At 43.1% G+C, this 27,426-nt stretch overlaps 8 protein-coding genes across 8 annotated transcripts; 4 read left to right on the top strand and 4 right to left on the bottom strand.

The window, feature by feature from the left end:
• Positions 1-13: 13 nt before the first annotated feature.
• LOC135340902 (NADH dehydrogenase [ubiquinone] iron-sulfur protein 6, mitochondrial-like) lies at positions 14-1,566 on the bottom strand. Its single transcript, XM_064537319.1, has 3 exons — positions 1,394-1,566; positions 611-664; positions 14-325 (listed from the first exon to the last, which is right to left on the bottom strand). Exons 1-3 carry the CDS (start codon positions 1,526-1,528, stop codon positions 104-106), a joined length of 411 nt encoding a protein of 136 aa, XP_064393389.1. The 5' UTR covers positions 1,529-1,566; the 3' UTR covers positions 14-103.
• On the top strand, positions 1,543-3,452 carry LOC135340898 (helicase ARIP4-like). The gene is made up of 5 exons (XM_064537314.1): positions 1,543-1,809; positions 2,088-2,187; positions 2,258-2,329; positions 2,381-2,460; positions 2,537-3,452. The coding sequence occupies exons 1-5, from the start codon at positions 1,721-1,723 to the stop codon at positions 3,342-3,344; spliced, it is 1,149 nt and encodes a 382-aa protein (XP_064393384.1). The 5' UTR covers positions 1,543-1,720; the 3' UTR covers positions 3,345-3,452.
• LOC135340899 (uncharacterized) lies at positions 3,406-5,219 on the bottom strand. The gene is made up of 6 exons (XM_064537315.1): positions 4,849-5,219; positions 4,683-4,796; positions 4,588-4,632; positions 3,920-4,279; positions 3,740-3,805; positions 3,406-3,679 (listed from the first exon to the last, which is right to left on the bottom strand). Exons 1-6 carry the CDS (start codon positions 5,194-5,196, stop codon positions 3,479-3,481), a joined length of 1,134 nt encoding a protein of 377 aa, XP_064393385.1. The 5' UTR covers positions 5,197-5,219; the 3' UTR covers positions 3,406-3,478.
• Positions 5,220-5,266: 47 nt separating this feature from the next.
• On the top strand, positions 5,267-12,331 carry LOC135340894 (vacuolar protein sorting-associated protein 35-like). Its single transcript, XM_064537311.1, has 16 exons — positions 5,267-5,401; positions 5,521-5,622; positions 5,747-5,843; positions 6,136-6,259; positions 6,473-6,652; positions 6,931-7,225; positions 7,566-7,772; positions 8,520-8,668; positions 9,007-9,214; positions 9,333-9,401; positions 9,926-10,015; positions 10,256-10,378; positions 10,525-10,692; positions 10,905-11,147; positions 11,426-11,569; positions 11,968-12,331. Exons 1-16 carry the CDS (start codon positions 5,399-5,401, stop codon positions 12,136-12,138), a joined length of 2,373 nt encoding a protein of 790 aa, XP_064393381.1. The 5' UTR covers positions 5,267-5,398; the 3' UTR covers positions 12,139-12,331.
• Positions 12,332-12,535: 204 nt separating this feature from the next.
• Positions 12,536-15,158, bottom strand: LOC135340890 (TBC1 domain family member 20-like). The gene is made up of 6 exons (XM_064537306.1): positions 14,989-15,158; positions 14,666-14,926; positions 14,358-14,544; positions 13,516-13,759; positions 13,110-13,294; positions 12,536-12,822 (listed from the first exon to the last, which is right to left on the bottom strand). The coding sequence occupies exons 1-6, from the start codon at positions 15,050-15,052 to the stop codon at positions 12,585-12,587; spliced, it is 1,179 nt and encodes a 392-aa protein (XP_064393376.1). The 5' UTR covers positions 15,053-15,158; the 3' UTR covers positions 12,536-12,584.
• An 82-nt stretch (positions 15,159-15,240) lies between these two features.
• On the top strand, positions 15,241-18,811 carry LOC135340887 (uncharacterized). The gene is made up of 8 exons (XM_064537302.1): positions 15,241-15,410; positions 15,587-15,984; positions 16,205-16,377; positions 16,692-17,089; positions 17,296-17,555; positions 17,717-17,881; positions 18,047-18,449; positions 18,617-18,811. Exons 2-8 carry the CDS (start codon positions 15,784-15,786, stop codon positions 18,658-18,660), a joined length of 1,644 nt encoding a protein of 547 aa, XP_064393372.1. The 5' UTR covers positions 15,241-15,410; positions 15,587-15,783; the 3' UTR covers positions 18,661-18,811.
• A 7-nt stretch (positions 18,812-18,818) lies between these two features.
• On the top strand, positions 18,819-23,814 carry LOC135340888 (uncharacterized). The gene is made up of 5 exons (XM_064537303.1): positions 18,819-19,065; positions 19,537-19,810; positions 22,095-22,216; positions 22,590-22,672; positions 22,959-23,814. The coding sequence occupies exons 1-5, from the start codon at positions 18,943-18,945 to the stop codon at positions 23,725-23,727; spliced, it is 1,371 nt and encodes a 456-aa protein (XP_064393373.1). The 5' UTR covers positions 18,819-18,942; the 3' UTR covers positions 23,728-23,814.
• Positions 23,815-24,215: 401 nt separating this feature from the next.
• On the bottom strand, positions 24,216-27,413 carry LOC135340889 (insulin-like growth factor 1 receptor). Its single transcript, XM_064537304.1, has 10 exons — positions 27,289-27,413; positions 27,189-27,228; positions 26,936-27,044; positions 26,744-26,862; positions 26,239-26,366; positions 26,121-26,182; positions 25,649-25,959; positions 25,035-25,164; positions 24,664-24,801; positions 24,216-24,409 (listed from the first exon to the last, which is right to left on the bottom strand). The coding sequence occupies exons 1-10, from the start codon at positions 27,361-27,363 to the stop codon at positions 24,265-24,267; spliced, it is 1,257 nt and encodes a 418-aa protein (XP_064393374.1). The 5' UTR covers positions 27,364-27,413; the 3' UTR covers positions 24,216-24,264.
• Between the last annotated feature and the right edge of the window lie 13 nt (positions 27,414-27,426).

The following is a 27,426-nucleotide window of genomic DNA, read 5'->3' as shown; positions in this document are numbered from 1 at the left end:
ATTGATATCGATATCAGCCACAATAATTATTAGATAATGAGCATTCTAACAAACACCCACCACAAACTGGATAAGGTAACAAACTGTAGTATACAAGTGTTCACTATTCATAAATAAGAGTTTCTGCTTTGAAATGTTCTTTTGAAGCTTCAGCGACAAATCTCTTGCCGCAATATCCACAGTCATTGATCTCCGGCTTGTCCAGGTTGATGTAGACTTTAGGGTGACCCAGAGCACCTTTCCCACCATCACACCACGTGTGGGTACCTTTGATGACCACCACTGGCTCCTCGGCGAGCAGATTAATGGCAAACTGCTCATTGACCTGCAAAATTCCAAAAATTATAGTGAGTACATAATTATAATAGCAGCTATAATTGTACTTACAGTTCATGCTAAAAGCTTTTACCATTCATTTACACACAAGATGGACTTCTTCTAGGGGATTCCCCTTACAAAACACCTCGTACCATGTACAAAAGATTGTAAAGTTACAAGCTGGACCTCAGTCAGGGGGTTTTCCCATCACCAGAGGTTGCAAGCCAGAACACAAGTTAGGGCTTGTACTAAAGCTCAACCTTGCACACGTACGTGTGTGTGGAAGACTCACCAATTTTGTTCGATCTGTGAACCGCACTTGCCTATAGTCTGACTCATCCCATTTCTGTAAAATTATAAAACAACCGTTATAAGCGTATGTAATAGATATGAGACCAAGTCCCGAGGGTGAGTTGCTTGTAATTGCATAGAACAAGAGGATTCTCATCTCTATAATGTGTTTTATATCACGATGACCCCTTACCAAAGCATGCCTCGATGCTATGCAACCATGTTATAACACAGATGAGACTGTATGATTTTTATAACATGCTTATAACCTTGACAACGTCATACTGTATTACATGGTCACGTAGTCTCGAGGCATAATTTAGTCATTGTGATATACAACACATAATTATAGCATGAGAATCCTCGTGTTGTATGCAATATACAGGCAACTGGTCCTCAGACTTATGCCTGAGACTTATGCTTGTATATTCCATACATTGGTCTCATGCTATATCTAATCTAGGTGTAGAGGAATCATTAGGCTTGCAGTGCTGTGTACACACATACATGTACGTACAGGGGATCTCCACACAGTGTATGTACCAACGGAACTGTTTCTCACTCTACAATCACTTATACCATTAATACTAACAAGCTAAGTATAATTATAGGCTACTACAGGTACCGTAAATGTCTGATTTTTAAATTGTCACTCAAATATATACGCCACTTAGACATTCACCTATTTTGTTTATCATACATTGTCTCAATTATAATTACAATTATAATTATTTGTGTTGCAACGCAGCTTTTATATTCAGATATAATACTCTACACTACATACCTGTCCAGTATGAGTGACTTTCTCTGTGTTGAAAACCCTGGCTGATAGAGTTACACATCTGCTTTGTAGGCCACCACTCCAGACTGGGCGAGTCAGGTTTCTTCTCAGAGCCCCACCGATTCTGTTGAGTGCCATCGCTTTCTTTTCTATTTAGAGAGCACCATAATTATGATTCTAATTATTGCGGCCTAGCAACAAGATGGCAAACAAATCCACCACAATAATGATGAATACACTTAATTTGTGCCGCACCACCTATAAAATAAAACCACAGCAACATTATTGACCACACAATACAAGCGCTGCCAATTAATTACGAGCCCTTGAATGGCTTCCTACGCGTACAGCCATGCAGTCTACTGTCACAATGGCCCCAGGCTAGGTGTGTACCCCCTCCAGCAATTGGAGCATTACAGGTGAGACACCCATAACAATTATATTATTAGCGCCTCTCTGTAACTAAAGCTCACACCAATTATCAGCCACAAATTCAAAAAAAAGCTGTGAACATTAATTTGCAAAGCCCACTATGTGAGATCTCTATTATAGCTATATCCCATTCATGTGTAACAACTCTGCATGTAGCTATGAACATAGTCGCTGACGGCTATAGGCCATGTGTTCCAGAATTTTTACTGACGATGAATACAAATATAAATGGCCTGAAAACTAGAATACCTGTTCATACTAATAGAGCTGTGAGGTGGAGGGCTTGCCAGTTGAAGCGACCAGAGACCAGTTATCGAACTAAGGCTCGCATTGATCCAGCAGCAATCCTCCCTGGACCACCTTCAGTGAGTTGAAGAAATAGAAATTGTCAACGTAGTGCCGGCTATTATAATCATGCATGCACTTCCATTGCAGTTGCCCTCTCGTCCTACTAGTGCTCAATCAAGATTGCAGTTAAAACAAGACTTCAAAACGGCCAGTAAGAAGGTAATTATATGGTACACATGCATAAGGTTTGTTGAAATAATTCTTCCTCAGGAGTCGACCCACAGTTCTCCTCACTTCATTGCAACTACAGCGTCAATGACAATTCAACCAAGACCACCCCAGAAGGAGAGGTATGTATGCCAAAAAATTGAATTTTAATGTTCAGTGTATTCATTCTACATTCTCTTATTATGAATAATTATACAGATTAACTCCCCCTGTCCCGAAATGCCCCCCACACTCCTCCACACTCGCTTATCCCTACCCGGACCCACTGAAAATAAAAGGAGACTCATCATTTGAAGAACGGCTAGCAGAAATAGCTCAACATGAAGCAAACACTATCAAGCAAGAAGAATGGTATAAGAGCAAGAAACAGTCATCATTGACTAGACCTTCAAGTGCTAGGAGTCTGAATCCATCCAAGTCTACTAAAGTTTCATCTACAAGCAGACCTACAAGCAGACCTACAAGTGCTCGAGGAGTTCCATCGTCTGCTTCGACAAAACTTCGAAAATCTTCCACTTCCAATTTATTAAGTAGTCACCTTTCTTCGGCTAAAGTGCAATATATTCATACTGCTATTCATAAGTCCAAGTCTGCCATGCAGCTAAAACAACCAGAGAAACAGTCCAAAGTGGCTCCCTCTAATAACAAGAATGATACCGAGAACCCTCCACCAAAAGTCCCAAGAGCATTTCTTCCCCAAAAAACTGGACGAGAGTCTGCGATTGAAAACGACCAGAAGCCATTGATAAGTGTAGCAAAGCTCTGTGTAGATTCACTAAGTGATAGTGACGATTCTAAAGCTGACAATCTAAATGTGACGAGTGATCTTGGTCTCAGCCTCGACTCACTGCACCTAACCAGCGGAGAGGAGAGTGACTTACCACTGGATACAAAAGACTCTGTTAGTAGTGAAGGCATTTCGGCCAAAGCACCAGTTAGTTTTGAAATAGCAATCACACCTCCTAGGAAGCGTAAGAGGAGCAAGAACAAGAAAACTAAATCTTAGCAATTAATTATAATTATAGTTCCTGTACATGTGATTGCTTTTTTATGCATCAAATATGCAATTTTTTTGTCATTGAGCATAATAAATTAGCAAAAAATTGTTTTTTTACTTTGACAAGAACAATAATTACTAATTCACAACGGGCATTTTTGTCGTCTAGGAAAATCAAACTGGAGTTCAGTGTTTGGTAAACATTTGCCGAGTACAGCAATTGAAGGTTTGTGTCTTAATTGATATATTTTCTCCAATTCTTCCGAGAGCCATCTAATGTTCGACTTTAGAGTAGTAATCACTCCCTCTAGCTCATAGCGCTTCTCTTCGTGTATAAGCAATTCCTAATGGGAGTGAAAGTATATAGCTAGTACATAATAATAACAGCATTATGGAAAAATTACCTTCTCCATTATTTTGTTCTGAATAGCTTTTTCCTGGGTACTTCTCTTCATGGTCACTAGTGATGCCTATATATAGTGGTGGGGAAATGTCAAATAACATAATCATCACTCGATCCATACCCATCTTTACCATCCTAATATCAGTATGTTGATTACTAGCTACATGTACACCGAAGTAACCTGAGTAGCTTTAGTCTCCAGGTCTCTCCTCACACTGTCCATAATCTGACCACACTTTTCCCACTCCTCAGCAATCATTAGCTCCACCTCCACTAGGTCAGCTTCATTGTCTTCATTCAACAGCTCACACTGCTCCTTGAGTTGATCAATTTTCACTAATTTGACTGGAAATTCAGTTTCTTTGTAATTCAGGAGCACATTCAACTCTCGTGATTTCTTCCGTACGATTCTTTCAGTATTACTAACTGTTCTTCGTAGTTCAGAAATGCTTTCTTCGAGAGTGGATCTTGTCATTTCCAGTTCTTCTTTGGCTTTTTCTATCTCTTCTCCGGCTTTTGTTTGCAATTTGGAAATGGCACCCTATAATTAGATGAATTTAGGAGAATAATAATATTAGTAAGATCAGCACATGAGGAGATGGAGCGTTTTACATATTGCTTAAATCGTCTAGCCACATTTCCTTGTTTGTAATGTGCTAACTGCTCTGTACATGTGCGGCTGATAATGTGTGTTTGATCTAATGTTAGCAACACTTAGCGGTTTGACATAACTATAATTATATGGCAATGTTTGTACATAGAAGGACGATATCAAATCCTCGTAGTAAGACGCTCCATCTCATCACGTGCTCCTGGTGAGATCAATCACAGTCAATTTTTTTACTTTACCTTGAAATTGGTGTATCTCTCCAACATTTTATCCACGTCAGTATGCTGTGAATAGAAGTACATAAAAATATTTAAGCTCAATAAATTTTGCTTACGATGCTGCTTTCAGAATTTTGGATCCTTTGCATTAAACAGAGATTTGCTGAGAAAAGCTCCTCCTTGTGATGTTGAACATCTTCCACAGAAACCTTCTTGGTTGCAATCCGCATCTGTAAAAATTTATATAAAGCTATGAGCAAACGTCGTAAATATTAAACTTACTTTCAACAGTCTCAACCTAGCTGCTGCGGACTCCAGTTGACCCCTCGATCCATATCCAGTTCCAACCCTCTTCCCGACATCTTGAGTTCGACTCCTGATAACGATCGTACTCTCACGAGCATTTGGAGTGAATCCACTGTGTCTGTATGTGGTCTTTTTAATGCCACTAGCCACAAGATCTTGTAACACCTTAGGCTTGGCTCTTACTCTACCAGACACTGACTTGACCACTTCAGGAGATTTGTGAGGAGTCCTCTCCCATTGCGAGTAGTTTGTGAAAGGTACAACTGTCGAATAGATGGTTAGCAAGCTAGGACCGGAGGGAGGTTGCTGCAAAGAGCAGGCCATCTTGATTAATTTATTCACTATTCACAGTTACTATGGTAAGCAGCCCCACCTCCTTTTCCAGGGGAATTCCCTAAGTTGGGACCCGCCCCTTATTCGTACAACACGTGACATGGAAGCAACAAAGAAGTGATTTTGTACAGCAAGCTACGCTTATTATCTCGCTTTTTAGGGGCTTATAACTTGATTACTAGAAGAAGCAAACATGGTGAGTGCTACACAAGATATACATACTCCTAAGCAATCAGTTTTACACGCAAATTCCCAGTCACACACACACACATAATTATTGCAAAACATTGTTCTGACATGTATCTTTACCTGCAGTCAAAGGGTCCACCTGCTGTGTCCCTAGAGGACCAGGACAAGCTTCTCACCTCAGCTATACAGCAAGTCAAGACCAATTCCTTCAACATGAAGACTTCTCTTGTAAGCAGCTCATGGTGTCGCATTACTGTAATAATATAAATGATATCCTAATTAAGCTTACGCTGACTTAACTAGCCCTTTAGTACCACAGGGCTACCATCATCAACATTATCCTCCCCTGCAGGACAATAACCAGCTGATGGATGCGCTCAAGCATGCCTCCACCATGTTGGGAGAGCTACGTACCTCACTGCTCACACCCAAGAGCTACTATGAGCTTTGTATCCACTGTGTGTGTGGGTGGGTGTGTGCGTGTGTGTGGGGGGGGGTGGGTGTGCGTGTGTGTGTATCATTTATTTAATGAGACAGTATTTAATGAGACAGTATGTCTTTATATGTAGTGGGAGGTTGACATTTTCGGCCTATTTGACCTTGGTACCAGTACGACCATGCGCAGCTAACTTTAGCAAAACAAATCCAAATTCAGTTTTTTCCTCCTTAGGTTAGGGTGAGGGTTAGGGTTAGGTTGTAAGTACTGAATGTATGTTGTTGCCTTGACCCCCTCCCCACCAGACATGAGCATCAGTGATGAGCTCTCTCATCTGGAGCAGCACCTTTTGGAAGAATTTGAGAAAGGGAGGAAACTCTCTGACCTCTACGAACTGGTCCAATACGCCGGTAACATCGTCCCAAGAATGTGAGTAGCAAGGTTGTTAGTGCAATCACTTACTCTGTCTCTGTGGTTACATTTCATACTCCAGCTATTGTTCCCTTCCTAAGATTTACAATCTGATTGTGTGATGTTGATGATGCAGAAAGTTGTTAATATGGGCATTAATTTTATTCAACTCTTCGGAATGCCTAATATTCATTTATTCATAGCCATGCTCTTTATATATTCAACACACAGGTACTTGTTGGTCACCGTGGGTACAGTGTACATCAAAGCTAAGGAGGGCTCTCGGCGAGACATCCTCAAGGACTTGGTTGAAATGTGTCGTGGTGTTCAGCATCCACTGAGAGGACTGTTCCTGCGTAACTACCTCCTCCAGTGCACCAAGAACCACATTCCAGACACCTCCACTGCAGAGTGAGTCATGTTAGACATTGAGGTGTGGTTGTTGCTTTCTCATTGATGGAAGCACTCACTCTCTAGTTGTTACTAGGCCCAGGTGGCCCATTACTGCTGGTGTCCATAGCTTCTATAGTGTGGACAGAGTGTGCTGTTTTTACAAACCCTAACCTGATACTGTATACATGTACGTGCAATCCAATGTTAAATAGCTACTTTTCATACATTGTACGTGTATCACAATACACTTCCATGTACTATAGCTGTTCACATATCACCTCTCTTAACACACACAGTGAGAAGGACGGATCTATCGAAGACTCCATCACATTTGTCCTCCACAACTTTGCCGAGATGAACAAACTCTGGGTCCGTATGCAACACCAGGGCCACACACGAGAGAAGGAGAGGAGGGAGAAGGAACGACTGGAGCTGCGTATCCTCGTGGGTACAAACCTCGTACGTCTGTCCCAGTTGGAGAGTGTAGACTCGAGCTACTATCAGAAAGACATTCTGCCCAACCTCCTGGAGCAGGTCATCAAGTGCCGGGATGCTATTGCACAGGAGTACCTCATGGAGTGTGTCATACAGGTACATACGTGTATTTTTGGTGGAACTAGAATTGGAGTTTCTGAAATCAAGTTATATAGTTCCACATTGTCAGTCAAAATAAATAACCGTAATGATTCCTACAGCCAATGTTTAACCTGTGGATAGACTGTCACTAGTTCCTAGTACATGTAGCTAGGGGTACTCTGTACACACATGTATGGAGATCATTTTGCTAACTAGCTGTAATAGCAGGAGCTACGGTCTTAAAAGCATAAGAATTATTGATTCTACTACGCTGTAGTAAGACAGGCTTTGGTCAGTATAAGTCTTACATCTTTATGTGTTCTGTGTTCTCCCAATTATATATATATACATGTAGGTGTTTCCTGATGAGTTCCACCTGGCCACACTCAACCAGTTTCTAAAGTCATGTGCAGATGTGCAGGAGTCTGTCAACGTCAAGAACATCATTATTGCTCTAATTGACCGATTGGCCAATTTTGCACACCGCTCGGACACAGGGGGAATCCCCAATGACATACAACTGTTTGATATCTTCTCACAGGAAGTGTCCCTCGTTATACAAGTGAGTGCATAGCTATGGGTACATACAAGGTGACCTTTAAATAACACACTACATTTTACTTGACATAAAGTTCATCATTATGCCACGAGGGATACGGTAAAGCTGACTGTGTGTGTGTTCCAGCTTAATGGTTGCAATACGACGAAAACTAACGGCTTCTAGCCACTTTCTCTTGGATTTTGATTCGCTACTAAACAGTTAACGCTTAGTGAGGGCTAACTCATAAGTTGCTTAGAACCTTTGTGTGAAGAGATGATGCTACACCCGATTCTGAGGAGACTGCAACAGTGACAACTGTAAGTCAAATTAGCTATAACTCAAGAAAAAAGCTTTAGTTAACATATCGAGAACGTGGCTAGAAGCTGTTACTTTTCGTCGCATTACAACTGTTGAGCAGTTACGGCTGGAATACACACACACACACACACACAGTCACCTTTACCGTATCCCTCGAGGCATAATTATTGTAGTCACGAGAGGTCAAAAACCACTAATTTGTATTGTGTATTTTAATTATAGCCAAGAGTAGGTATAGCCTATAATTATTATGCATTACATATACATGTAGATTAATTAAATATATACACACATGCGCATATGCAACAAAATTAATACACAGCGTCAACACACAGAGTGGTAATTCAGAAAAAGTGAAGCAATAGTTCCGGTGACTTTTCACGTAGATATAATTATATGCTTGCAATATTGTGCCTGTCTGTACTGTTGCTCATAGTTTTGTTTCCTCAGAGCCGTCCTGAAATGCCATTGGACGATGTGACTGCCTTGTACACGTCCCTAGTGAACCTTGCTCTCAAGTGCTACTCTGATCGTATTGACTATGTGGACAAAGCTCTCGAGTGCACACTCAACGTTATCACCAAGAGAGAGGCTGCCCCGTGAGTGGGTGGGGGTTAGTGTGAGGGTGTGTAGAGGGAGGCTGCCCTGTGAGTGGGTGGGGGTTAGTGTGAGGGTGTGTAGAGGGAGGCTGCCTCGTGAGTGGGTGGGGGTGTGTAAAAGGAGAGGGGTGGATGGCCGGGTGTGTTTAATTCTTGATGACAGGAAATAATACAGAGTACAAAGTCAATGGGTACATGTGTGCACATGCTGCAAGTACAACTAAACACAGTCCATGTGCCATGTATAGAAACAGATGAATACTCCTATTGTGCAGCATCAGGAGTGCACTCCTGGCAGCATATATACACAGATTATATGTCACTATGCTCCACTGCAGAATCGACAGCAACCAGTCGATAGGACGAGAACTCATTCGCCTGATGAAGGTCCCCTTAGACTCATACGATGATTCACTGACAATCCTCCAACTGAGCCACTACCCGAGACTCATAGAGACTTTTGACTTCAATGGCAGGAAGATCTTAGCCTCTTACCTAGTGCAGAAGATCGTGGACAATGAGGCTAACATCACTACAGCAGATGATGTAAGCCTTGTACCTAGCAACACGGAATGCCCAGAATTATTGAATAATTTAGCTATTAAATTTTATAGCTCTATTTTCCAGTATTTGATTTCTCCCCCATACTGTATTCTTTGTACAGGCTGAGGCGATGTTTAAACTGCTCTCTCCTCTGCTCAAGGACCAGCCAGACGAGGGGGACAAGGGCAGAGTGAGTGTGTGTGGGGGGCACTGTGGGGTGTGTGTGTGGGGGGGCACTGTGGGGTGTGTGTGGGGGGGGGCACTGTGGGGTGTGTGTGTGTGTGGGGGGGCACGGTAGGGTGTGTGTGTGGGGGAGGGCACTGTGGGGTGTGTGTGTGGGGGGGCACTGTGGGGTGTGTGTGTGTGGGGGGGGGGCACGGTAGGGTGTGTGTGTGGGGGAGGGCACTGTGGGGTGTGTGTGTGGGGGGGGCACTGTAGGGTGTGTGTATGTGAGGGGGGCACTGTAGGGTGTGTGTGGGGGGGGGGGGCACTGTAGGGGGCCGTAGTGTAAAAACTCATAACTGCAGGCTCTCTACTAGAGATGCCACTTTTATTACCACACTGTTTTGTACATGTGTATGTGTATATTTACCACTTACAGTGATGTACTATTTACAGATGTCTATTTTCCATATTAGCTTCAGTATAATAGTACATGTACATATACATGTCATATTCTCCCCACATTCCTCACACACACACACGCCCACTCAGCGTGACCCTGAGGACTTTGCGGAAGAACAATGGGTGATGGGACGGATGGTCCACCTCCTTAAGGCCAGCTCAGCAGATCAGCAATACATGGTAGGAACGTTAACTCCTATACTACAATGTTCGACAGGGTACACAAAAAGCCTGTTTATAGAGGTCACCCTTGGGGCACAGTGACTATGTATTATAGAAGATGACCTATGTATGCAGTTACCACACTAGACATGGGCTATATAGTAGCTTCTGTTAGTACTAGAAACTATTGTTAAGACTTCAATATGCTTAACGTATTATGTAACTGTGTGACCCCTATATTGACTGTGGTCTGTGCAGATTCTGAATGCAGCGCGCAAGCACTTTGGCACTGGAGGAGACGAGAGGATTGGCTACACTCTGCCCCCACTAGTGTTTGCTGCCTACAAGCTGGTCATCAACTACTCCACTCTCAAGGATGAGGTAAAGCTGTAGTGATGGTAGGATGTGCAGAATTGCCTTTTCCTCAGCAAACTCCTATGGGCATATACATTAATTTATACATATTTTGCCTACACCCACCACCACCACAACCCCTCCCACACACACACACCCCACCCCACACACAGGACGCTCGTTGGGAGAAGAAGTGTGAACGTATCTTCCAGTTTTGTCTTCAGACCATCAACGCCCTCACCAAGGTCAAGCCAGAGCTCTCTCTGCGTCTCTTCCTACAGGGAGCACTCACTGCTGACCAGATTGCATCAGAGACTGTTACATACGAGTTTATCAGCCAGGTAGGCGGGGCTTGAGGTCATGGTTCTAGAGGAATATCATGGGTAGAATAAAGCCTTCACCTTCAATGTACATCACAGCGATAGAATCCTGTCGTTAAGCCTGTTCAACTGTAGTGCTCTATTATAAGAGTTCCACCACTAATACTAAAATGTGTACATTTTTATCCATTTGTTAACCCCCCCACACACACACCACCCACACACACTCACAGGCGTTCACACTGTACGAGGAGGAGATCACAGACACACGTGCTCAACAGACAGCCATAGCACTCATCATTGCAACCTTTGAGCGACTCACTTGCTTGGGAGATGATAATCACGAGACACTACGTAACAACTGCGCCATGTCGTCGTCACGGTTACTCAAGAAGCCAGACCAGTGTCGCTCTGTGGCCACCTGTGCTCACTTGTTCTGGTCAGGGCGGACCTCTAACGAGGGAACAGTCACAGAGGTCAGTGGGGGCTTTAGTTAACTGGTAGATAATAGTTATGCCTTGTGTGTGGACTCAATTTTTAGAGCTTCAATGACATGTAGTGGTAACAGTGTACCTCCAGTTTACTAGAGTCTACAAAGATGATGTACATGTACATGTAGTAATGATCATTCTTCTATCATAATGGTGTATTGTACATATACATGTAGTTCGTTTTCTGACACAGAATGTGTCGTTCATTTATAGCTGTGTAATGTTCATGATTTCATACTACTAATACTTACCTCTCCATGCAGTGTCTGAATGGCAAGAGAGTGGCAGAGTGTCTCAAGAAGAGTGGGAGGATTGCCAGTCAGTGCATGGACAAGAGTGTGCAGGTCCAGCTCCTTGTAGAGCTACTCAACATCTACATGTACTTCCATGAGAAGGAGGCAGCACAGGTGAGAGCTGTGTTCCTTGGTGTATGTCAGCAGGTTACCCTCTATTATAATGAAGTCCCCATACAATGTAGGATGTGTTTCACCCTGTATATAGCAGGTCACCTCTTTATTGAAAGCATAGCATGTGAAGTGAAACTTCCCTATTGTGCAAGCAGGTCCCCCTCTATAATACAGCCAGGTTAATAGGCCCCATAGCATGTGTTTGGACCTGTGTTAGCAGGCCACTTCATGCATACTCTTATCTACTCTTGAGCGTACATAATACGTACATGTACCACTGTCCACTATGATTATGCATGCTACAAGAATTTACCGCTGTCCATAATCTCTATAATCTCCAGCCTAGCAACAAAAAGTGTTTACGGTAATTATATTGTCTGCCCCGTGTGTGTGCCCAGATTGGCTCGCCCCTGCTCAAGCAGCTGGTGGACAAGATCCGTGATGAGATGCAAGCTCTCGATGGTGAGGAAGCCGAGCAGATCAAGAAACACTTTGAGAACTCTCTCGCACACGTCCAATACGCACATGAGTCCAATGCGGCTTTGTACGAGGGTGTGGTCAATAACTAGACCACACCCACTGTAGTTATTGTATTGATTATGTTAGTGGTAGTTTTCTTGATGGGTTGTGTGTGTCTGTGTGTTTGTTGAACTCTCTCGTTAACTGTGTACAATTGCTCTTTATAATTATTATAATAAAAATTATTTAATTAATAATATTATTTTGCAAATGGCATTGTGTTTGGAGTTTTCATCTGATTAATGAAGTATGTCCAGTGTGCATGTACGTGCATATTATTCTTGCATGCATATTTACATGAACAAACTTAATTGAAGTGAAGAGCTAGTGCATATAATTATGGTAAAACATGTGCCATTACAATTCTACGTTCCACGATTATGCTTTCAATAATTACAGCGTTATCTTTCTTAACTGTACCTGTTACATTCACAGGAGCTCAAATGATTTGTTGCACACAATAAATTAAGTAATAGACAATTAGTGACAAAAAAAATCATCTGTTGATGGCTATCACATCTAAATGGCTACTGTGTGTTCTGTTGGTGAAGTATTCGTACAACACATACACTAACACAGCTACTAAAACTGGAGCAGTTACAGAGAGCAAATATTTTACAGGTGAAGTTAACCACACCCACGGAGTGGGCGGGGCTGGTAGGGTCTTGAGGATGTGGTCTGGTCGTTGGTGTGCCGTCGTGTGTAGGAATGTGGAGTGGGTGGATAGCATCGAACTGTGTGTGTGTGTGTGTGTGAGGGGGGGGGGCAGTGAACATGGAAACTAGACAGTGATCTTGTATGTTTTGTCTGTGAATATGGGAATGAGGGATGCACTAGTAAGTCTAGAGAACAAGTACCCAAGGGGGTTGGCTGTACTGTATCTGCAATCATATGCATGAGAATGAGAGAGGCTGTGAGTGAGAGTGCAGCAAGTACCCTAGGGGATTGGTTGGGTATACATGATACTGCAATCATATGCAATGCTCATTCTATGATAACACACTCAGACCAAACAACTCACCTCTTGCTCAGTCTCATGCCACTCTGTCTGGCAAGACTCTTGGGTGGATGTTTCACAAACAGTTTGGTTGCTGTGGCAATGAGACGCTCGTAGTCTATGTCCTGGGGCAGTTTAGAGAGGAGCCCGTGTACAGCACTCATTTCACAGTCTAGAGAGAGGATCTTCGAGCGCTGGGACAGGACATTCTGGGGACATGTGTGTGTGTGTGTGTGGGGGGGGGGGGGTTACAGCATATAGTCCTGAACCTAGTTGTATTGTAGCTCATGATTCACTGTATATGTACGATGTTGTACTAGCTTTGCATTCTTTAAAATATCGGGGAGCTCAGAAGGCTTACAATAAGTACAAACAGCCCACACAAAAATCAATGCCTATTCAGCACCCTACTGGTATATATGGCACTCACTGCTGCTGCTAGATACACGGACATGAAGGGATGTGATGCTAGGAGGAGGTCCATGAGTCGCCATGACTCCTCTTGATTGGATACCACATGACCGTACCACGTGATGAGCCAGCTGAGACTGAAGTAGTAGGCACACTCAGATCTTGTGATGAACTGCTCTAGATAAGGGTCCTCCAATACCAATAGAGACTGCAAGTGTCCAATCACAACCTTTGTACGGTTCATGTCAGCATCCAAGTAGTCCCTGAGAGTAGGGAACAAGTGAGAGGGTGTACAGTAAGCACTGAATAAGGGCACCTCTTATAATCAGGGCATTTAATTACATGTCTATAGAAATTAACTTCGGAAATCATTAATGGTCTATAGATCCAAAAAGTGTCGACATGTTCCACTGTACGTAGACACTTTACAGTCATGATTGTATAGGTTATGATTGTGTATAACAGCAATGACACGACACGTAAGGCACACACTATATATAGTGAGGGTATGTTTCCAAATACAGCACAAATTAATACACATTGTGCTTGTTACAACACGTTTAGTGCTATGAATTGAGAGGGGAATTCAATAGACTGAACAGCGTCTCTACACTATATGCTGTGAAAGCACAATGAAACTGTCGAATAATCAAACGACACAATACAATCATTGTATTCGTTAGATCATACAGTAGAACCACTTTTAATGGCCGCCCCTGAAGAAAGGTCAACTACGGTAATGTAATTATGCACCCAGGTCCCTCAACAAAGGCCACCTCTGTACAAGGACAAAACATTGTTCCCCAAAGGTGTCCGTTATAGAAGAGGAGGAGGGGGGTGCACCAAAGCTAACAGACTCACCTGATGTGATGGTTGACAATCACTTTCATGATGGCGTAGCTAACGTCCTCCCCTGTCACTAGTAGTATTGTCAGGACAACATCGTGTAGGCCCTGGTAATAATGAAGGTTAGAGTTCTCTGCCAGGAGACGCAGAATCACTCGAGTCAGCTGATCCCGTACCAGCTTTTGACGTCCCTCAGAATAATCTGTATGCAAACAAATAACAGTGTTGTACAATCATGTATAGTTTAGCTACCAAAAACGAAAAGTTTTTCTCAAAATACAGAAGTAATCTCACAGTTGAATCAGTTCATGTACCACACTAACGTTTTGGGATTCTCTTTCCACACCTGTTGACATCGAGCAGCACCTGAGCCCTGTCTTTGAGGTCGGAGAGAGGAGGTCCCTTATATGGGGGGATGTGAAATACACTCACACCCGCTAGTTTAGGCCACGCCCTCTTCCTGAGCCGAGAGTGAACAAGACCCCCCAGGGAGATGGCTAGAGAGCGGAGGGTGGAAATATCGACAGGGTCAGAGTTCAGAGCTTCTTCAATCTTAGCTTCTTTCTCATGCTGCCAATGGAGACCTGCAGACACCACAAGGTCATGGGGTCATGGTATAGCAGTGTCAATATCTGCCTATGTTTACCTTTGAGAGCTCTGATTTCCACTGAGCTGACTTCTTCCATATTGCCATTCATATTCTGCAGCATCAAAGCATTCTGATATTCCTTACAGAGACTGCATGCTAGCTTTAAATTTCTCACTCCACGTCCCACTTGGATTTTGCTAAAGGTTAAAGTTTAGAGTTTCAATATTACTTTTATTGTAGAAATTGAACGGAAGAGTTTAGCCCAGAGAGTTTAGCCTACGCCTACGGTAAAATGTTACCATGACAGTGACGTAATATGACGTCAAAGCGTCCAAGAAAAATGGCCGGCTGAACGTTACCAATGGAAATGGACGCTTGGGACCTTCGCTATAAGAGTGTGCACAATCACCTACAGTTCATTTCTGGAGATACTACTGAAAAGTGTGTGTCTCCTCCTTCGTGCTGTTATTGTCCATTGGGTAAGTAAGAAGAGATGTCTTGAAATGATCACCACATTGTAGTACTTCCTCTATGTTGTCTGTGTGCCCATTTCAGAACAATCTGTAAAGCAAGGAAGTAGATATGCCCATGGTTACCACACTACAGCAAATTTTTAACCATTCCGTTTTATTGTTATGATCTTCCTCCCACACAGATATAATTGCTCTCAAGTGTTCCCTGACTGCGTTAACGCAAGTTAATTTGCTCTGATCTGCTGATTTGCTCTGTTGCTGATTTGCTCTCAACTGCTGATCTGCTGATCTGCTGATCTGCTGATTTGCTCTCAACTGCTCTGATTTGCTGCTCTGATCTGCTTATTTGCTCTGATTTGCTGGTTCGCTCTGATCAGCTATGATGCAACCTGATATCGAGGCCCCTCCTCCTCAGCCTGAAAAGGTCATGGAGGTCAGCCGTCCTCGTGCTAACGGCTGGAACTGCCCCCTAGACCCCCTTCAGCTGCTTGGATGGTTCTTTGTGGTGTTTTTTGCCGTTGCCCATTATGGTTTTCTCGTGTTCTACACACCCGACTACTGGAGAATCACCACCTACATTGTGAGTGTAATTATAAGTGTGACTGACAACTTTTCCACTTAGTGAATTCCACTGATTCCAACACTTTTGAAAATATGCACGATTGATTTTATCTTAGACTCTATGGCAATACATACAGTGGCTCGGTCCTCTTATAATTAATTTTAGGTATTTGTATTGCTTGAGCAAGTATTACCCTTTTCATGTGTATAACCATCCACTTGTACTCCCCCTACTATAGCTCCCTGGCCTGGTCCTGTTGTCCCATGTCATCTGTACCATTGTGACCACTTCTCTCAACCCGTCTGAGCCCTCTGTCCGTCACCGTGGCACTCACTCCCGACCCAAGTTCAACCCCTCCACTGATGGCCACGTGATTGAGGACACATACTGCAAACTGTGCGAAGCTCATGTGTAAGTAACTATTTTTACAGTCATGTACAGTGTGGTTGCGAGACTACTTAGAATGCTGTAAATCACAAAATTAGTTGGCACAGATGTATGTGCTGGGATGTGTTACAGTGTACATGCATTGTAGCTACTGCCATAATCATCCTTCCTTACTGGTTCCTTGTTCAATGCCTTATTGTATATGCTGTACGTATACACTATAATTATTTTAGTTTTTAAGTGTACTTTTCCTTATATAAGGCAAGCTGTAATGGCCCGTACAGTATTGATTTGTGTGTGTGCTCACCATAGTAACGTACACATGTTCTTCCCTACAGGGGGATGAATGCTAAGCACTGCCGTGTTTGTGACAAGTGTGTGACTGATTTCGACCACCACTGCAAGTGGCTCAACACTTGTGTCGGAAAGCGTAACTACCGCTGGTTCTTTGCAACCATCTTGACGGCCCTACTGGGAGCATCCCTCCTGTTTGTGTACAGCTCCTCCCTCTTTGTTGTCTACCTTGTGGACCGATGCCAGCTCTGTTACGACTGCGACCTCCCCTATAATCTGACCGTGAACGAGAACGGTACCACACTGTGTGACTTTCAGTTTGCTGCTTTTGGAGCCTCGATGCCCCATCAAGTGTTCCCAGTCCTGTGTGCTTTCATCGCTCTTCTGTCTGCACTGGCAATGATCCTGGACGGACACCTTGTTTCCCTCCACCTCTACCTCAGTGAGTTTGTTGTACACTGCACACTTAGTGTACATAGCTTTCAATAATAATGTAACTTAATTATCTCCAAAATTGTCAACAGCTTCGATTAATTTAATAACAGTCTGCTACTAACCGTACATGTACAGTAAACATCTTATTAGTATACTGATAGTATTCATTATGTTCTTGAAACTGACTCATTTTCCATCCATCCTATTCTCCAGTCTGGAAAGGCCTCACCACTTATGACTACATCCTACTGCTACGTGACAAAGGACCCAAAGATCCCCTCTACCGACGAATTCTCAACAAACTGAGGGGAAAGAACAAGAAGAACAGAGTTGTTCCCTCCGACTCGCAATTTGATAACGACCTCCGTGCAATGGAAGAAGGACGCCTCTCGTCCTACTCTGACCAACACTCATACTCTGCCTCACCTTATGGATCTGTTGGAATGGTGAACTTTGGACGAACTCCTACCGCGGTAAGTAACAGAGTATACTTACTTTGTAGTGCGTGGTGTTTTGCATGATAGGGAGTTTTGTAGCATTGATGTTTGTGATAATTATTACTAGTCAGGCTCTTTATTGTTTATTTTGTTAACTCTTTCAATTTTATCATTTTGTCATCTTTCTGTTTCTGCAGAGTATTGACTCGTTTAGTTCCCACCTCTCTGTGGAACGTCAGCTGGCTATGACCTTGTCCCGCGTGTCCCCCACTGAATCAGACATTGACACCCCCACGTTCGTGGAGTTGGCCCCCCTCCCCCCATCCACCCACACTACGGCCTCACCCACCAGAACATCTAAGGTTGGAGAGCACTTTACCTAATGTGACGCATCTGTCTGTCTTAGCTTATATAGAACAATGGTAAATTCAGTTTACTTGGCATTCACTCGTAAGTCTGAAACACAATTGCAGTTGCAGACACGTGTAACACTATATCCTTGGTAATTACATTGTCTCCTTATATAGGATGAAAATGGCTCCAATTCCTCGCTCCCGGACCACCTCCTCTCCTGCCCACACCCCACACTCTCATACACAGGCACACGATTTGCCTCCGCTGGTGCCCTAAACCTAGAGTCCACCCCGGCCAAAGACAACAGCCTAATCGGGACCTCATCTCAATCAGACCCCACCATTCCCCCTGTTGTAAGGAAAAGCGTGCATTATTTTTTCGTATTGGATCCCCCTCGATCACTGTCTGCCTCTCGACCACTCCCCCCCATTGGATCCTCTCCCTCGAGCTCTGGGAAAAATACCACCTCGAAAAAACGGCCCAAGAAACCGAAAGCTCCTAAGGAGCTGCCCGCCCTGCGCAATAATGGTGGAGCTGTGACTTCCTCACAACAGGAGACTGCTTCAAGCGTTTCTGGTAAGAAAAATAATTTCTAATCTTTTGATCTAGTAGAGTTAGGGTGGGGGTAGCAGCATATTGTAACATATGGTGTGCTTAATAGCCATGTCCCTGTAGTAGTACGTACTGGTACTTACAGTTACGATGTTTGCGGTACTTAATGTATTTTTATGTTTTTTATGCAGATCCATCGTCTACCCAAGACTCAGGTGCTGGCACCGTTGTCTAAATGGAACTCATGAAACGGAACTCGGACACTGAACGATTTTATTTTTGTGTGTTTTGAATGAATCAGGACCCCTCAGAACAATTTCATTGTTTATGCTGTGAATATTGTTACTGAATATTCATTTCCTGTCAATGATTTGGCAGTACATAAAGTGCCAAATGAGCACATGGAATGCAAAACGGTGCAACAAAAGCTTTCAGAATAGTAGAAGTATTGCAGCCACAGTCTGTTGAGAACAATTAAACTATACTTGATAAATCTACTAAGCTGGGAGACTTGGAAATGGCTAGTGGACGAGGAGCAGAGGAGCTGTGTGAGTACATCAACATCAAGAGTGCTAAAGTGTCAGACAAAGATGATGCAGCATCATCCGAGCAAGCTGCTACCAATGGAAAGATATTCAGGGTAAGCTCAGCATGCTATGATAATAGCTATAATTATAGTGGCCTGGGGTGCTGCAAATTGGTCAATTATTACCAGACAAAGCTGATTTCGAAGTTCCTCTGTAAAATATACTGAAAGCAATAATGTATGTTTGGCATGCATGCCGCAGAATTAGGAATATAAGTGAGTTGCATTCCTTACTTCAATTCTGGTATACTCACGACGTCAAGTAGATCTGTTTGGGACAGGTTTCTTACTAAGCTACCAGATCTTAGACTAGACATGACTGTGCAACGACCAACAATGGAATTACCTTATAAATACCTCACACACACACACACACACTACTGTTACTACACATGCACACACTCCACACACACTCCACACACTCCACACACTCTACACACTCCACACACACACACACACACACACACTCCACACACATTCCACACATCCTTGCGTCACAACTGTATATTCCCACCTTTACTACAGCATTGGACGAACCTATGGGTGGTCCTTCACGCTGAAAAGTCTCCATCATTTTGCTTCATTGGCCACTGCAAGAAAGAAACCGACTGGCTAGCAAACAACAAAATTGAGAAGGTCTTTCTTGGAGAAGCTTTCGAAGTGAAGAAAATGGAAACTGGCTACTCGAGAAAGTTTGAGCCCATACTGCAAGTGGCGTTCAAGTCTTATCGAATAGACCTTGCTTTTGACTCCATAACAAAGATGGAGGTCTGGTACAAAGCTCTGGAGGCTATTAACAGTGAGTGTCCATGTGATATGAGTGGGTGGATACTTTTTTAAATGTGAACATGCACCTTTTTAGCTAATTGTGAAACCTTATCTAGCTCCAAACATCTCATTGTCTGCCTACTGTTTCAGTTAATTATGCTTGACCTTCATAGTCTGCACTCCAAGCTATATAGTCCCAAAAAGGGAATAAAGAGAGCGGGTTACAGTAGGCCATATCCTTATTTACTAGTGTGGGTTCCATCTGCATGCACAGAGTGGGTGGATGGTCATTAAGCTTACCACTACTAAGGTGACCAATGGCCCACTTCAAAGCACCCATAACACAGTCTGGCATAGAATACTGACTGAGACGTACTAGACTAAACTAATATCAAGATCTAGAGAGGGAACTCTTTATGATAATAAATTATGTGTAGTATGGAAGCTATTTTTGGGTTGATTTTTCCATTAATTTGAGTCGACAGTAATGGTGTACCTATAACTGGTTGTTTGTGCTCTGTACACAGTGTGAGAAGCAATGGCTTAATGTGATAATCATAATATTTATAGTATGGAAGCCATTTGGGGTTGATTTTTGAGCACGTCCATCAATTTGAGTCAACATTACAGGTGTACCTAACTGCATACTTTGTTTGTGCTCTGTACACAAGAAGCAATGGCTTTGTAATTATAACACGAATAAACACTGGAATAGTTGAGCTATTATTTTAATGGAAGCACTTAGTCTGTGCTTCCATGTTGACAGTTTGAGAGTGTGTACACTGCTGGAGGTCTATATACAGGATTCCTGAAATATCAAATACATCTTTGAAGTTTTGCTACGTGCGTTAGCGAATTTCCTCTCACTAATGAACTGTATAGAACCTGGAACAGAATTTTGGCACATGTTGAATGCTTTTAGCAGTTTGGTATAACCCTCAGCGGTGAGGATGTGATGATTTCATGTTCTGACATGACAGTTACGGAACATTAACTGGTCTCCTGGTGTTTAAGTGACCGTTTAGTCTGTCTGTCTGTTTTCTCACTTGTTTACCGTTTGCATGTTTAACGGTGTGTGTTGCCCTGGTTGATGATGCTAGGACCGATAATGGACCTAATCGTTCACCCAGAGTATGTGTTGCCTTAGGGGGTTGATGATGCTAGCACCGATAATGGACCTTAATCGTTCGAGAATGACGTTTTGAAGTGGGTCTAATCGCCCATACACTAACATGTACAGAGCCATGTTGACGGATATGTTGTCGTATCAGCATGATCTCAACTCGTGTTGAAATTCCTCTGTTTATTTGTGCATGCATGCACTCGACCCCCAGACAATTTTGTGGTGTTAATTTTTCCTTATAAAATAATAACTGCTAACTGCTCAAATATAGGAGGCCATCCCAATTTTATCGGCTATAGTCTGAATATGTCACATTGTTGCTTGTTGACACTTGCTGCTAACTTAGCTCTGGTATGCAACTTGAGGATTGTACAGCTTCTTGCATGCCTGGCAATTACTCTTGTTATCCATCCATCCACTTATTCCCTGAGGGACAATACACACTGTAGTAGGTTATCAAATAAAGTCAACGTAGTTCCTTATAGAATCTGAATTGAGCTGTGGCGTAGTAGAGTTAGCTTAGCTATTGTCATGTTAATGGAGTTGCTTGATCATGTGGTGCCCAAGGGACTTTCACGGAAAGGTATATTTTAATCATCGCCATAAGAGCGGGCACCATAAATGTAGTGTACTAGCGTGTGTGAGATACATTGGTCTATTTTTAGCTCGCTACAAACTTTAAATACGAGGGCTGGATCAACACAGTGATAGCTAGCTATAGCTACATAGCTATTGATATTACACACTCCTCAGTCAGTATAGGATAAGATGTTAACCTTTGGTACTCAATATTCGTGATATTCTAGTGATCACCTCTTACAATGATGTACCATGCTGAGTTAGTATACCATGCCTACACTCATAATGGATAAAGTGCTCGTTAGCTATTACCTTTGAGATATTGTTAGTGCTACTTTTTCTTGTTTGCTTAGCTTTTGTGTCAACGATAATCGTGCACAGACACTTAATTGGTTAATGGGTTGTCAGCGTTCAGTTGCCAAGTACTTAATTCCTGTTCACAGCAAATAAGCTGAGATCAGTTTCAAATTCTTGGGCTGTGAATAATGTACATCCATGTTGTCAACATAACTCACAACTTTTACACCATCAGCTGCATTCACTTACACTTTCAAGTATTGCATTGACATAATTATTGTATAGCCTCAGGTCCAACCCCTCCCCCTCCCTACAGGCTGTTACCACGTGGACCTGGTGCGCTGCCCCCAACACTCTGAGCTTGAGGGAGAGTACGTTGTGGAGGTTGGGACGTCTAGTTTCACTGCTCACACCTTCTATCCTGACAGAGAGGGACAGGTAAGAGAGAGAGACACTGACATGTGACCATTATAATGAGGATAGGGGAAGTAAAGGAGAGACAGGTCATGGTGGAGGGGTAGATAGTATAGGATAGTATAACCGTATAGCCGGTAATTTCAGGGGACGATCAGAGGACAAAACATTCGTGGTTGAACAATATTTAGTCACTTTGTGGATAATTTTTTGTGGTTGCTGCTTGCACTGCAGTCAAGGTCACTTTGTTCGTGGTCAGAGCTCCAACCACAAAAGCCACAAATATTTTGTCCCCCGGAATTACCAGCTATATACGGATATTTGAGAGAGTGGGGAAGAAAGAGAGAGTGGTATATAATTATGGTTTATGATTACAACTGACTATAATTATGTGTAGATGAGGTGGGAGTGGAAGTTGAAGCATCTTCGGAGAGTCCATTGGCACAAGAACGTCCAAAAACTGGAGGTGGAGCCAGGCCGGTGCGTATCATGTGTGTGTGTGTGTGTGTGTGGGTGTGCGGGGGTGGGTGTGTGTGTGTGTGTGTGTGGGGGAGGTGCTATTACTGGTCTAATGAGGTTTCATTAAATGTAGTTATCTTTCTGTCAGTTGCCATAACATGGTGTTTGTTAGTTTGGTTTTGATTAAGAATTGAGAAACTATGACAGCTGCTTGTTTCACTATGCATTAGGGATTGTACATTGTTTCTATTGTAAACCACACACTCATTATGACCACCCACTCATTATGTTTATCGTTTGTCCACAGGAGCTCGGAAACAGGAGAGGGTCATTTCTTCTTCACTGGATTACATGCCTCCAGATTATTCTCAGTCATGCGTTACTTGATGACTCATCGCTCATCATCCGCCCCCACAAGTGCAAACTCCTCCCCTCTCCTATCACCAACAGACCAGCGCAGGAGATCAGATCATCAGTCCCCTCTCATGCATTCTGTTCAGACGAACCCAATGTATCATCGCGTCGAGCGTACGGCAGAGAGCGAAGAAGATTGGACGGGGGGAACGGGGGACAGTAGCTGGACCGGGACTTCAGATAGCGGGTTTTTTGTAGGCTCAAACGTTACCCAATCACAAGACGGGCGTAATCACTTCATACTACCGTCAGGCCCACCCCCACCACTTCCAACACGAAGCACTCCTCTCGTGACCACCAGTCACTATACGGATATCAACCTCCAGACAATGGATCCCGATAGTCAGTATGTGCGTATAACAAAAGATGGCCATGTTTACGATGTTCCTAACTGCGATAAATCAGCCACGCTCAAAAACACACAAAGTACGTATCAAGTACCTCGTCGACATCTTCCGACAAGCAACAGTCAAAATGGCATCTCGAGACTATCGACTACGGACGATTATTGTCAAATGAACTCAGTGAGTATCAGTAGAGATATTAAACGCAATGGCTCCCTCCCGATGGCAAGACCCCCTCTCGTGCCCCCCCACCAGAAAGGTGTTGGACCCCCCACAGCCTGGGCAGACTCTCCCTCTAGCTATCAAACTAATCACTAAGTATAGTATATTTTGAATGTTTATTTTTATGGGCCTGCACTTTTCTAAATTGCATGTGTGTATTATCTTGCAGTTGTGTTAACATGAGACTAATTGTGTTTTCTTGCTGGGTACATAGGAAGCGAGCCAAACAGACAACACTGAAGTATGGTTGTCAGGGCTTGTCTGTGTGGACACAAGGCCATCCCATCCATTCATTCATTACAAGAGGGGTATTATTGTCCTGTTTAGGTACATGTACAAATGGCACTTCCTTATAGCTAGGTGCTGCAATGATAAACACTTGCAGAAAATGTGAGCTACAATAATCTGTATTTGGAAAATGTGTCAGTATAATATATTTATTGTTGTCCTTTTAAACGATGTGTCTTACTAAACAATGAAAAATAATGCATCATTATAGTCATGGTATATTCCCTTAAGCTACTGTTATCTAATGATTTCACCCAAATTAGCATCGATATACACAACTTGAAGAGCAAAATATACAAGTGTCATAATTATCATTTGCAATCTCATGGACACACGCTAAAGCAATCAATAGAATAGTTGTGCATCGCCTGTGTTCTCAGAGTGTTGGTATCTGTTGGTGAGGATGCTCGTCTCTAGTGTCTTGTAGACCACAGAGGGGCGTGGTCTCTGCTTCGGGTTGTCATGCCAACAACGCTTCATCAATGAATATCTGGAAAGAAAATTCTATGATGACATGTGAACACATAGCTATTTTTAATGTTTACTTGATGTTCAATATATACAATAATATAATACAGTCTCACACCAACATGTTTTTGTTCAGAAAATAATGGTGAAAGTTATCGTAAGCACAACACTACCAAACACCTACTAAATTAGTTTTGAAATTGATACAGACCCTCAAAAGTTTGAGGCCGCAAAATCACAGCACTGGCCTTCAATACAATTATACACAGCGCTTACATTTGTTCGGGGCAGTATTGTGGGCGTGGCAGTCTGCGTCCCTCATAGCACACTCCAGTGATGACGTTGGAGTCACTCAACTCAGGGTAAGGGAAACTCCCCTCTGACATAACCTCCCACAGTAGCACCCCCAGAGACCTAGTTACCGTGGTGACGATGATGGGAGATGCAGAACATTCATGATTCATGAATCTACTGGACAATTATAATTTTAAGCTATGCCTGCTAAAATGAACGAAACTTTTGATCAGATGCAATATAATAATTATCTCAACATGAGATATATGCACATGTATGGCATTATGATCGAGATGCGCTACAATTGTTGACACTCTCAACTCAGAAGATGATAATCAGTATCCCTAGCTTACCATACGCTTGACTGCACGGTGAAGATGTTGTTGAGCATGCTCTCTGGGGCCATCCATCTGAGGGGCATCAGTGAGCCGTCCACTTGGACTGCGTACTCACTGCGGAATAGGTAGCGACCCACCCTGTAGTCTGTGTGTGGGGTGTGTGTGGTGTGTGTGTGTGGGGGTGGTGTGTGTGTGTGGTGTGTGTGTGGGGGTGGGGAGAGTAGTGGTGTGTGGGTGGGTGGTAGTGAGGGGTGGCTGTGTTGGGTACATTACATTGAAACTGCATGTCTATGGTCTAATCAATGGTTTGGGGACTCTTTTAGATGCCATAACTTAATTTCTAAAATGGTATCTTCAATGTTCAGATAAAATAATTTGCCAATTTGGCCGGCCGTACCATGGATTATATAACAAGGCTGAAAAATGACAAAAATTTAGACTAAAAACATCATTTGAAAGGTCATAATTACTGTTCACGTACGTACACCCCCCCTCTGTAACTTTGCTTTTACTATATAGTTAGCAATCTGCATGTAAACAGACATAGAGAGAGTTGTCTCACATTCTACTGTACAGGGTGAAGCAAAAATAGCTAGATCTATAATATTATATATATACGTAAAACTGACCACCAATTTTAATCCCTAGATGCTGAGTCACCATACAGTTTCTGGCGGCCACATCTCTGTGTGCGTACTGCAACCCCTCCAAATAGGCCAATCCACAAGCGGCATCTGTCGCCATAGCAACTCGCTGTGGTGTAGTGAGTTCTGCTTGACCCAATCGCAATCTCCCGTTCTCTTTCGTAGTCGAGCCTGCAGCTGAAGTGGCGAGGAGAAACGACTTGAGGTCACCATTAACGGTCATCTCGAGCACAATGTAGTAAGGGCACTGAGACACCATGCCCAGCAGCTTGCCAATGCTCTGGTGGTCAAAGGCCCTGGGGAAAATAAAGTTAGACATTGATTGTTTTGGCACGTGTAACTAGCTCGTTAAAAGCTCGTTTGTCTTTGCTAACTACTTGTAATTAATTGTATAATTATACTGATGAGCTGCTAACAAGACATCACACACTATATGCATTCATTATTATCAGCTTACATCAATTCGTCAATGTCTTCCCTGAATCTGACCAAATCCTGAGAAGTACCTTGTTGAAATACCTGTGACATACGAGATATAGCCAGTACTGTACCATTATGGGAGGGTACTAGCTTACTTTTACTAGAGATCGTACGGTGACGTTGGTCTTCAACTTGACTTCAGCCTCATAGATAGGACCATACTCACCAATCCCCAGTTGCTTCACAAGCTTGATTTGCTTCCTAGCCAGCTCCCAATCATCAGCTGCAAGCAACTAAGTGATTAGCAACCCAGGGCCAGCTCCTGGTAACCCAAACACAGTGGGCTGGCTTAACAACCCAGACACAGTGGAATGCAGGCACAGTGGACTGGCCTAGCAACCCAGACACAGTGGGATGCAGACACAGTGGACTGGCTTAGCAACCCAGATACAGTGGGCCAGCTCTTAGTAACGCAGACACAGTCAGAGTGGGCTAGCTTAGCAACCCAGACACAGTGGTCAGATACAGTGGTCAGTAACCCATAAACAACCCATATATAAACAACGGTCAGTAACCCACCAGATACAGTGGCTCCTAACAACCCAGACACATGTAACTCAGTAACTAACCCAGATACACACGGTGCTTGACTAGACTCACTCATGTTCATACTTCCTTGAAAAGCATCCACTTCGTCTTGAACCACTTGTTTAGGATAGCCTGGAGATCTTTGCATGGGAAGTGCAACTCTTTCATCTCTGTGCCTCTGCTTGCAGTACCTGTACAAACACACATCAATGTATGATGTCTTAATTAGGTTAGGGAAAGAATATAAAGCAGCTTTGGCAATACCTGCAACAGCTGTAGACTATGCATATTGCAGACGATCCTATGAGGATGACTGTTATACTGAAGGCGAGAGCAATGCCCAACCAATAATACCAGGGGAGGTTGTTGAACTCTGTGGTTGTGTGTATGTGTGTGGTTGTGTGTTCCTAACAAAAAGCTTCACACATTTTTGTACACCACGATAATTGTACGTGTGCTCCTTTAATACTAGACTATCATACCATACTATAGCCAGCATTCATTTCCCTCCCTTTACCTTCAGCAGCTGCAGTGGTGGTGGTTTCGTCTGTCTGAGCCTGCAGGGAACAAGATACAGCATTGAGCATGCCCCCTAGTAACCATTGGATCAAACTCACCAAGCTGACATGGCTGAGAATCAGAATGAGCAATAGACAGCTTGTACACTGAGTCAAATACACCTCCATTTTCATTGCTTGCTAACAGTGTAGACAGCCCCTCCCACTAAATGCTGCAGGCTCTTAATTTAGAGCAAT

This window comes from Halichondria panicea, chromosome 9, assembly GCF_963675165.1.
Source record: "Halichondria panicea chromosome 9, odHalPani1.1, whole genome shotgun sequence".
NCBI lineage: Eukaryota > Metazoa > Porifera > Demospongiae > Suberitida > Halichondriidae > Halichondria > Halichondria panicea.
This window is presented reverse-complemented; position numbering and strand designations above follow the sequence as displayed.

Coding starts and splice junctions, on each gene's coding strand:
- LOC135340902 (XM_064537319.1), bottom strand. CDS start 1,528: ATGGCACTCAACAGAATCGGTGGGGCTCTGAGAAGAAACCTGACTCGC. Junction 665..1,393: donor AAGTCACTCATACTGGACAG/GTATGTAGTGTA, acceptor ATAATTTTACAG/AAATGGGATGAGTCAGACTA. Junction 326..610: donor TCACAGATCGAACAAAATTG/GTGAGTCTTCCA, acceptor GGAATTTTGCAG/GTCAATGAGCAGTTTGCCAT.
- LOC135340898 (XM_064537314.1), top strand. CDS start 1,721: ATGGCTTCCTACGCGTACAGCCATGCAGTCTACTGTCACAATGGCCCC. Junction 1,810..2,087: donor CAGCAATTGGAGCATTACAG/GTGAGACACCCA, acceptor TCATACTAATAG/AGCTGTGAGGTGGAGGGCTT. Junction 2,330..2,380: donor TCAAAACGGCCAGTAAGAAG/GTAATTATATGG, acceptor ATTCTTCCTCAG/GAGTCGACCCACAGTTCTCC.
- LOC135340899 (XM_064537315.1), bottom strand. CDS start 5,196: ATGGCCTGCTCTTTGCAGCAACCTCCCTCCGGTCCTAGCTTGCTAACC. Junction 4,633..4,682: donor AAAATTCTGAAAGCAGCATC/GTAAGCAAAATT, acceptor TTCTATTCACAG/CATACTGACGTGGATAAAAT. Junction 4,280..4,587: donor AGAGATACACCAATTTCAAG/GTAAAGTAAAAA, acceptor ATCTAATTATAG/GGTGCCATTTCCAAATTGCA.
- LOC135340894 (XM_064537311.1), top strand. Junction 7,226..7,565: donor TCATGGAGTGTGTCATACAG/GTACATACGTGT, acceptor ATATACATGTAG/GTGTTTCCTGATGAGTTCCA. Junction 10,693..10,904: donor CATACGAGTTTATCAGCCAG/GTAGGCGGGGCT, acceptor ACACACTCACAG/GCGTTCACACTGTACGAGGA.
- LOC135340890 (XM_064537306.1), bottom strand. CDS start 15,052: ATGCTGCAGAATATGAATGGCAATATGGAAGAAGTCAGCTCAGTGGAA. Junction 13,760..14,357: donor ATTGTCAACCATCACATCAG/GTGAGTCTGTTA, acceptor CCCTACTCTCAG/GGACTACTTGGATGCTGACA. Junction 12,823..13,109: donor GGCATGAGACTGAGCAAGAG/GTGAGTTGTTTG, acceptor ACACACACACAG/TTCGATGCTATCCACCCACT.
- LOC135340887 (XM_064537302.1), top strand. CDS start 15,784: ATGATGCAACCTGATATCGAGGCCCCTCCTCCTCAGCCTGAAAAGGTC. Junction 17,090..17,295: donor TTCCCTCCACCTCTACCTCA/GTGAGTTTGTTG, acceptor CCTATTCTCCAG/TCTGGAAAGGCCTCACCACT. Junction 17,556..17,716: donor TTGGACGAACTCCTACCGCG/GTAAGTAACAGA, acceptor CTGTTTCTGCAG/AGTATTGACTCGTTTAGTTC.
- LOC135340888 (XM_064537303.1), top strand. CDS start 18,943: ATGGCTAGTGGACGAGGAGCAGAGGAGCTGTGTGAGTACATCAACATC. Junction 22,217..22,589: donor ATCCTGACAGAGAGGGACAG/GTAAGAGAGAGA, acceptor AATTATGTGTAG/ATGAGGTGGGAGTGGAAGTT. Junction 22,673..22,958: donor CTGGAGGTGGAGCCAGGCCG/GTGCGTATCATG, acceptor GTTTGTCCACAG/GAGCTCGGAAACAGGAGAGG.
- LOC135340889 (XM_064537304.1), bottom strand. CDS start 27,363: ATGAAAATGGAGGTGTATTTGACTCAGTGTACAAGCTGTCTATTGCTC. Junction 25,165..25,648: donor TCTAGGGATTAAAATTGGTG/GTCAGTTTTACG, acceptor CCCCACACACAG/ACTACAGGGTGGGTCGCTAC. Junction 24,802..25,034: donor ACCGTGCAGTCAAGCGTATG/GTAAGCTAGGGA, acceptor CACGGTAACTAG/GTCTCTGGGGGTGCTACTGT.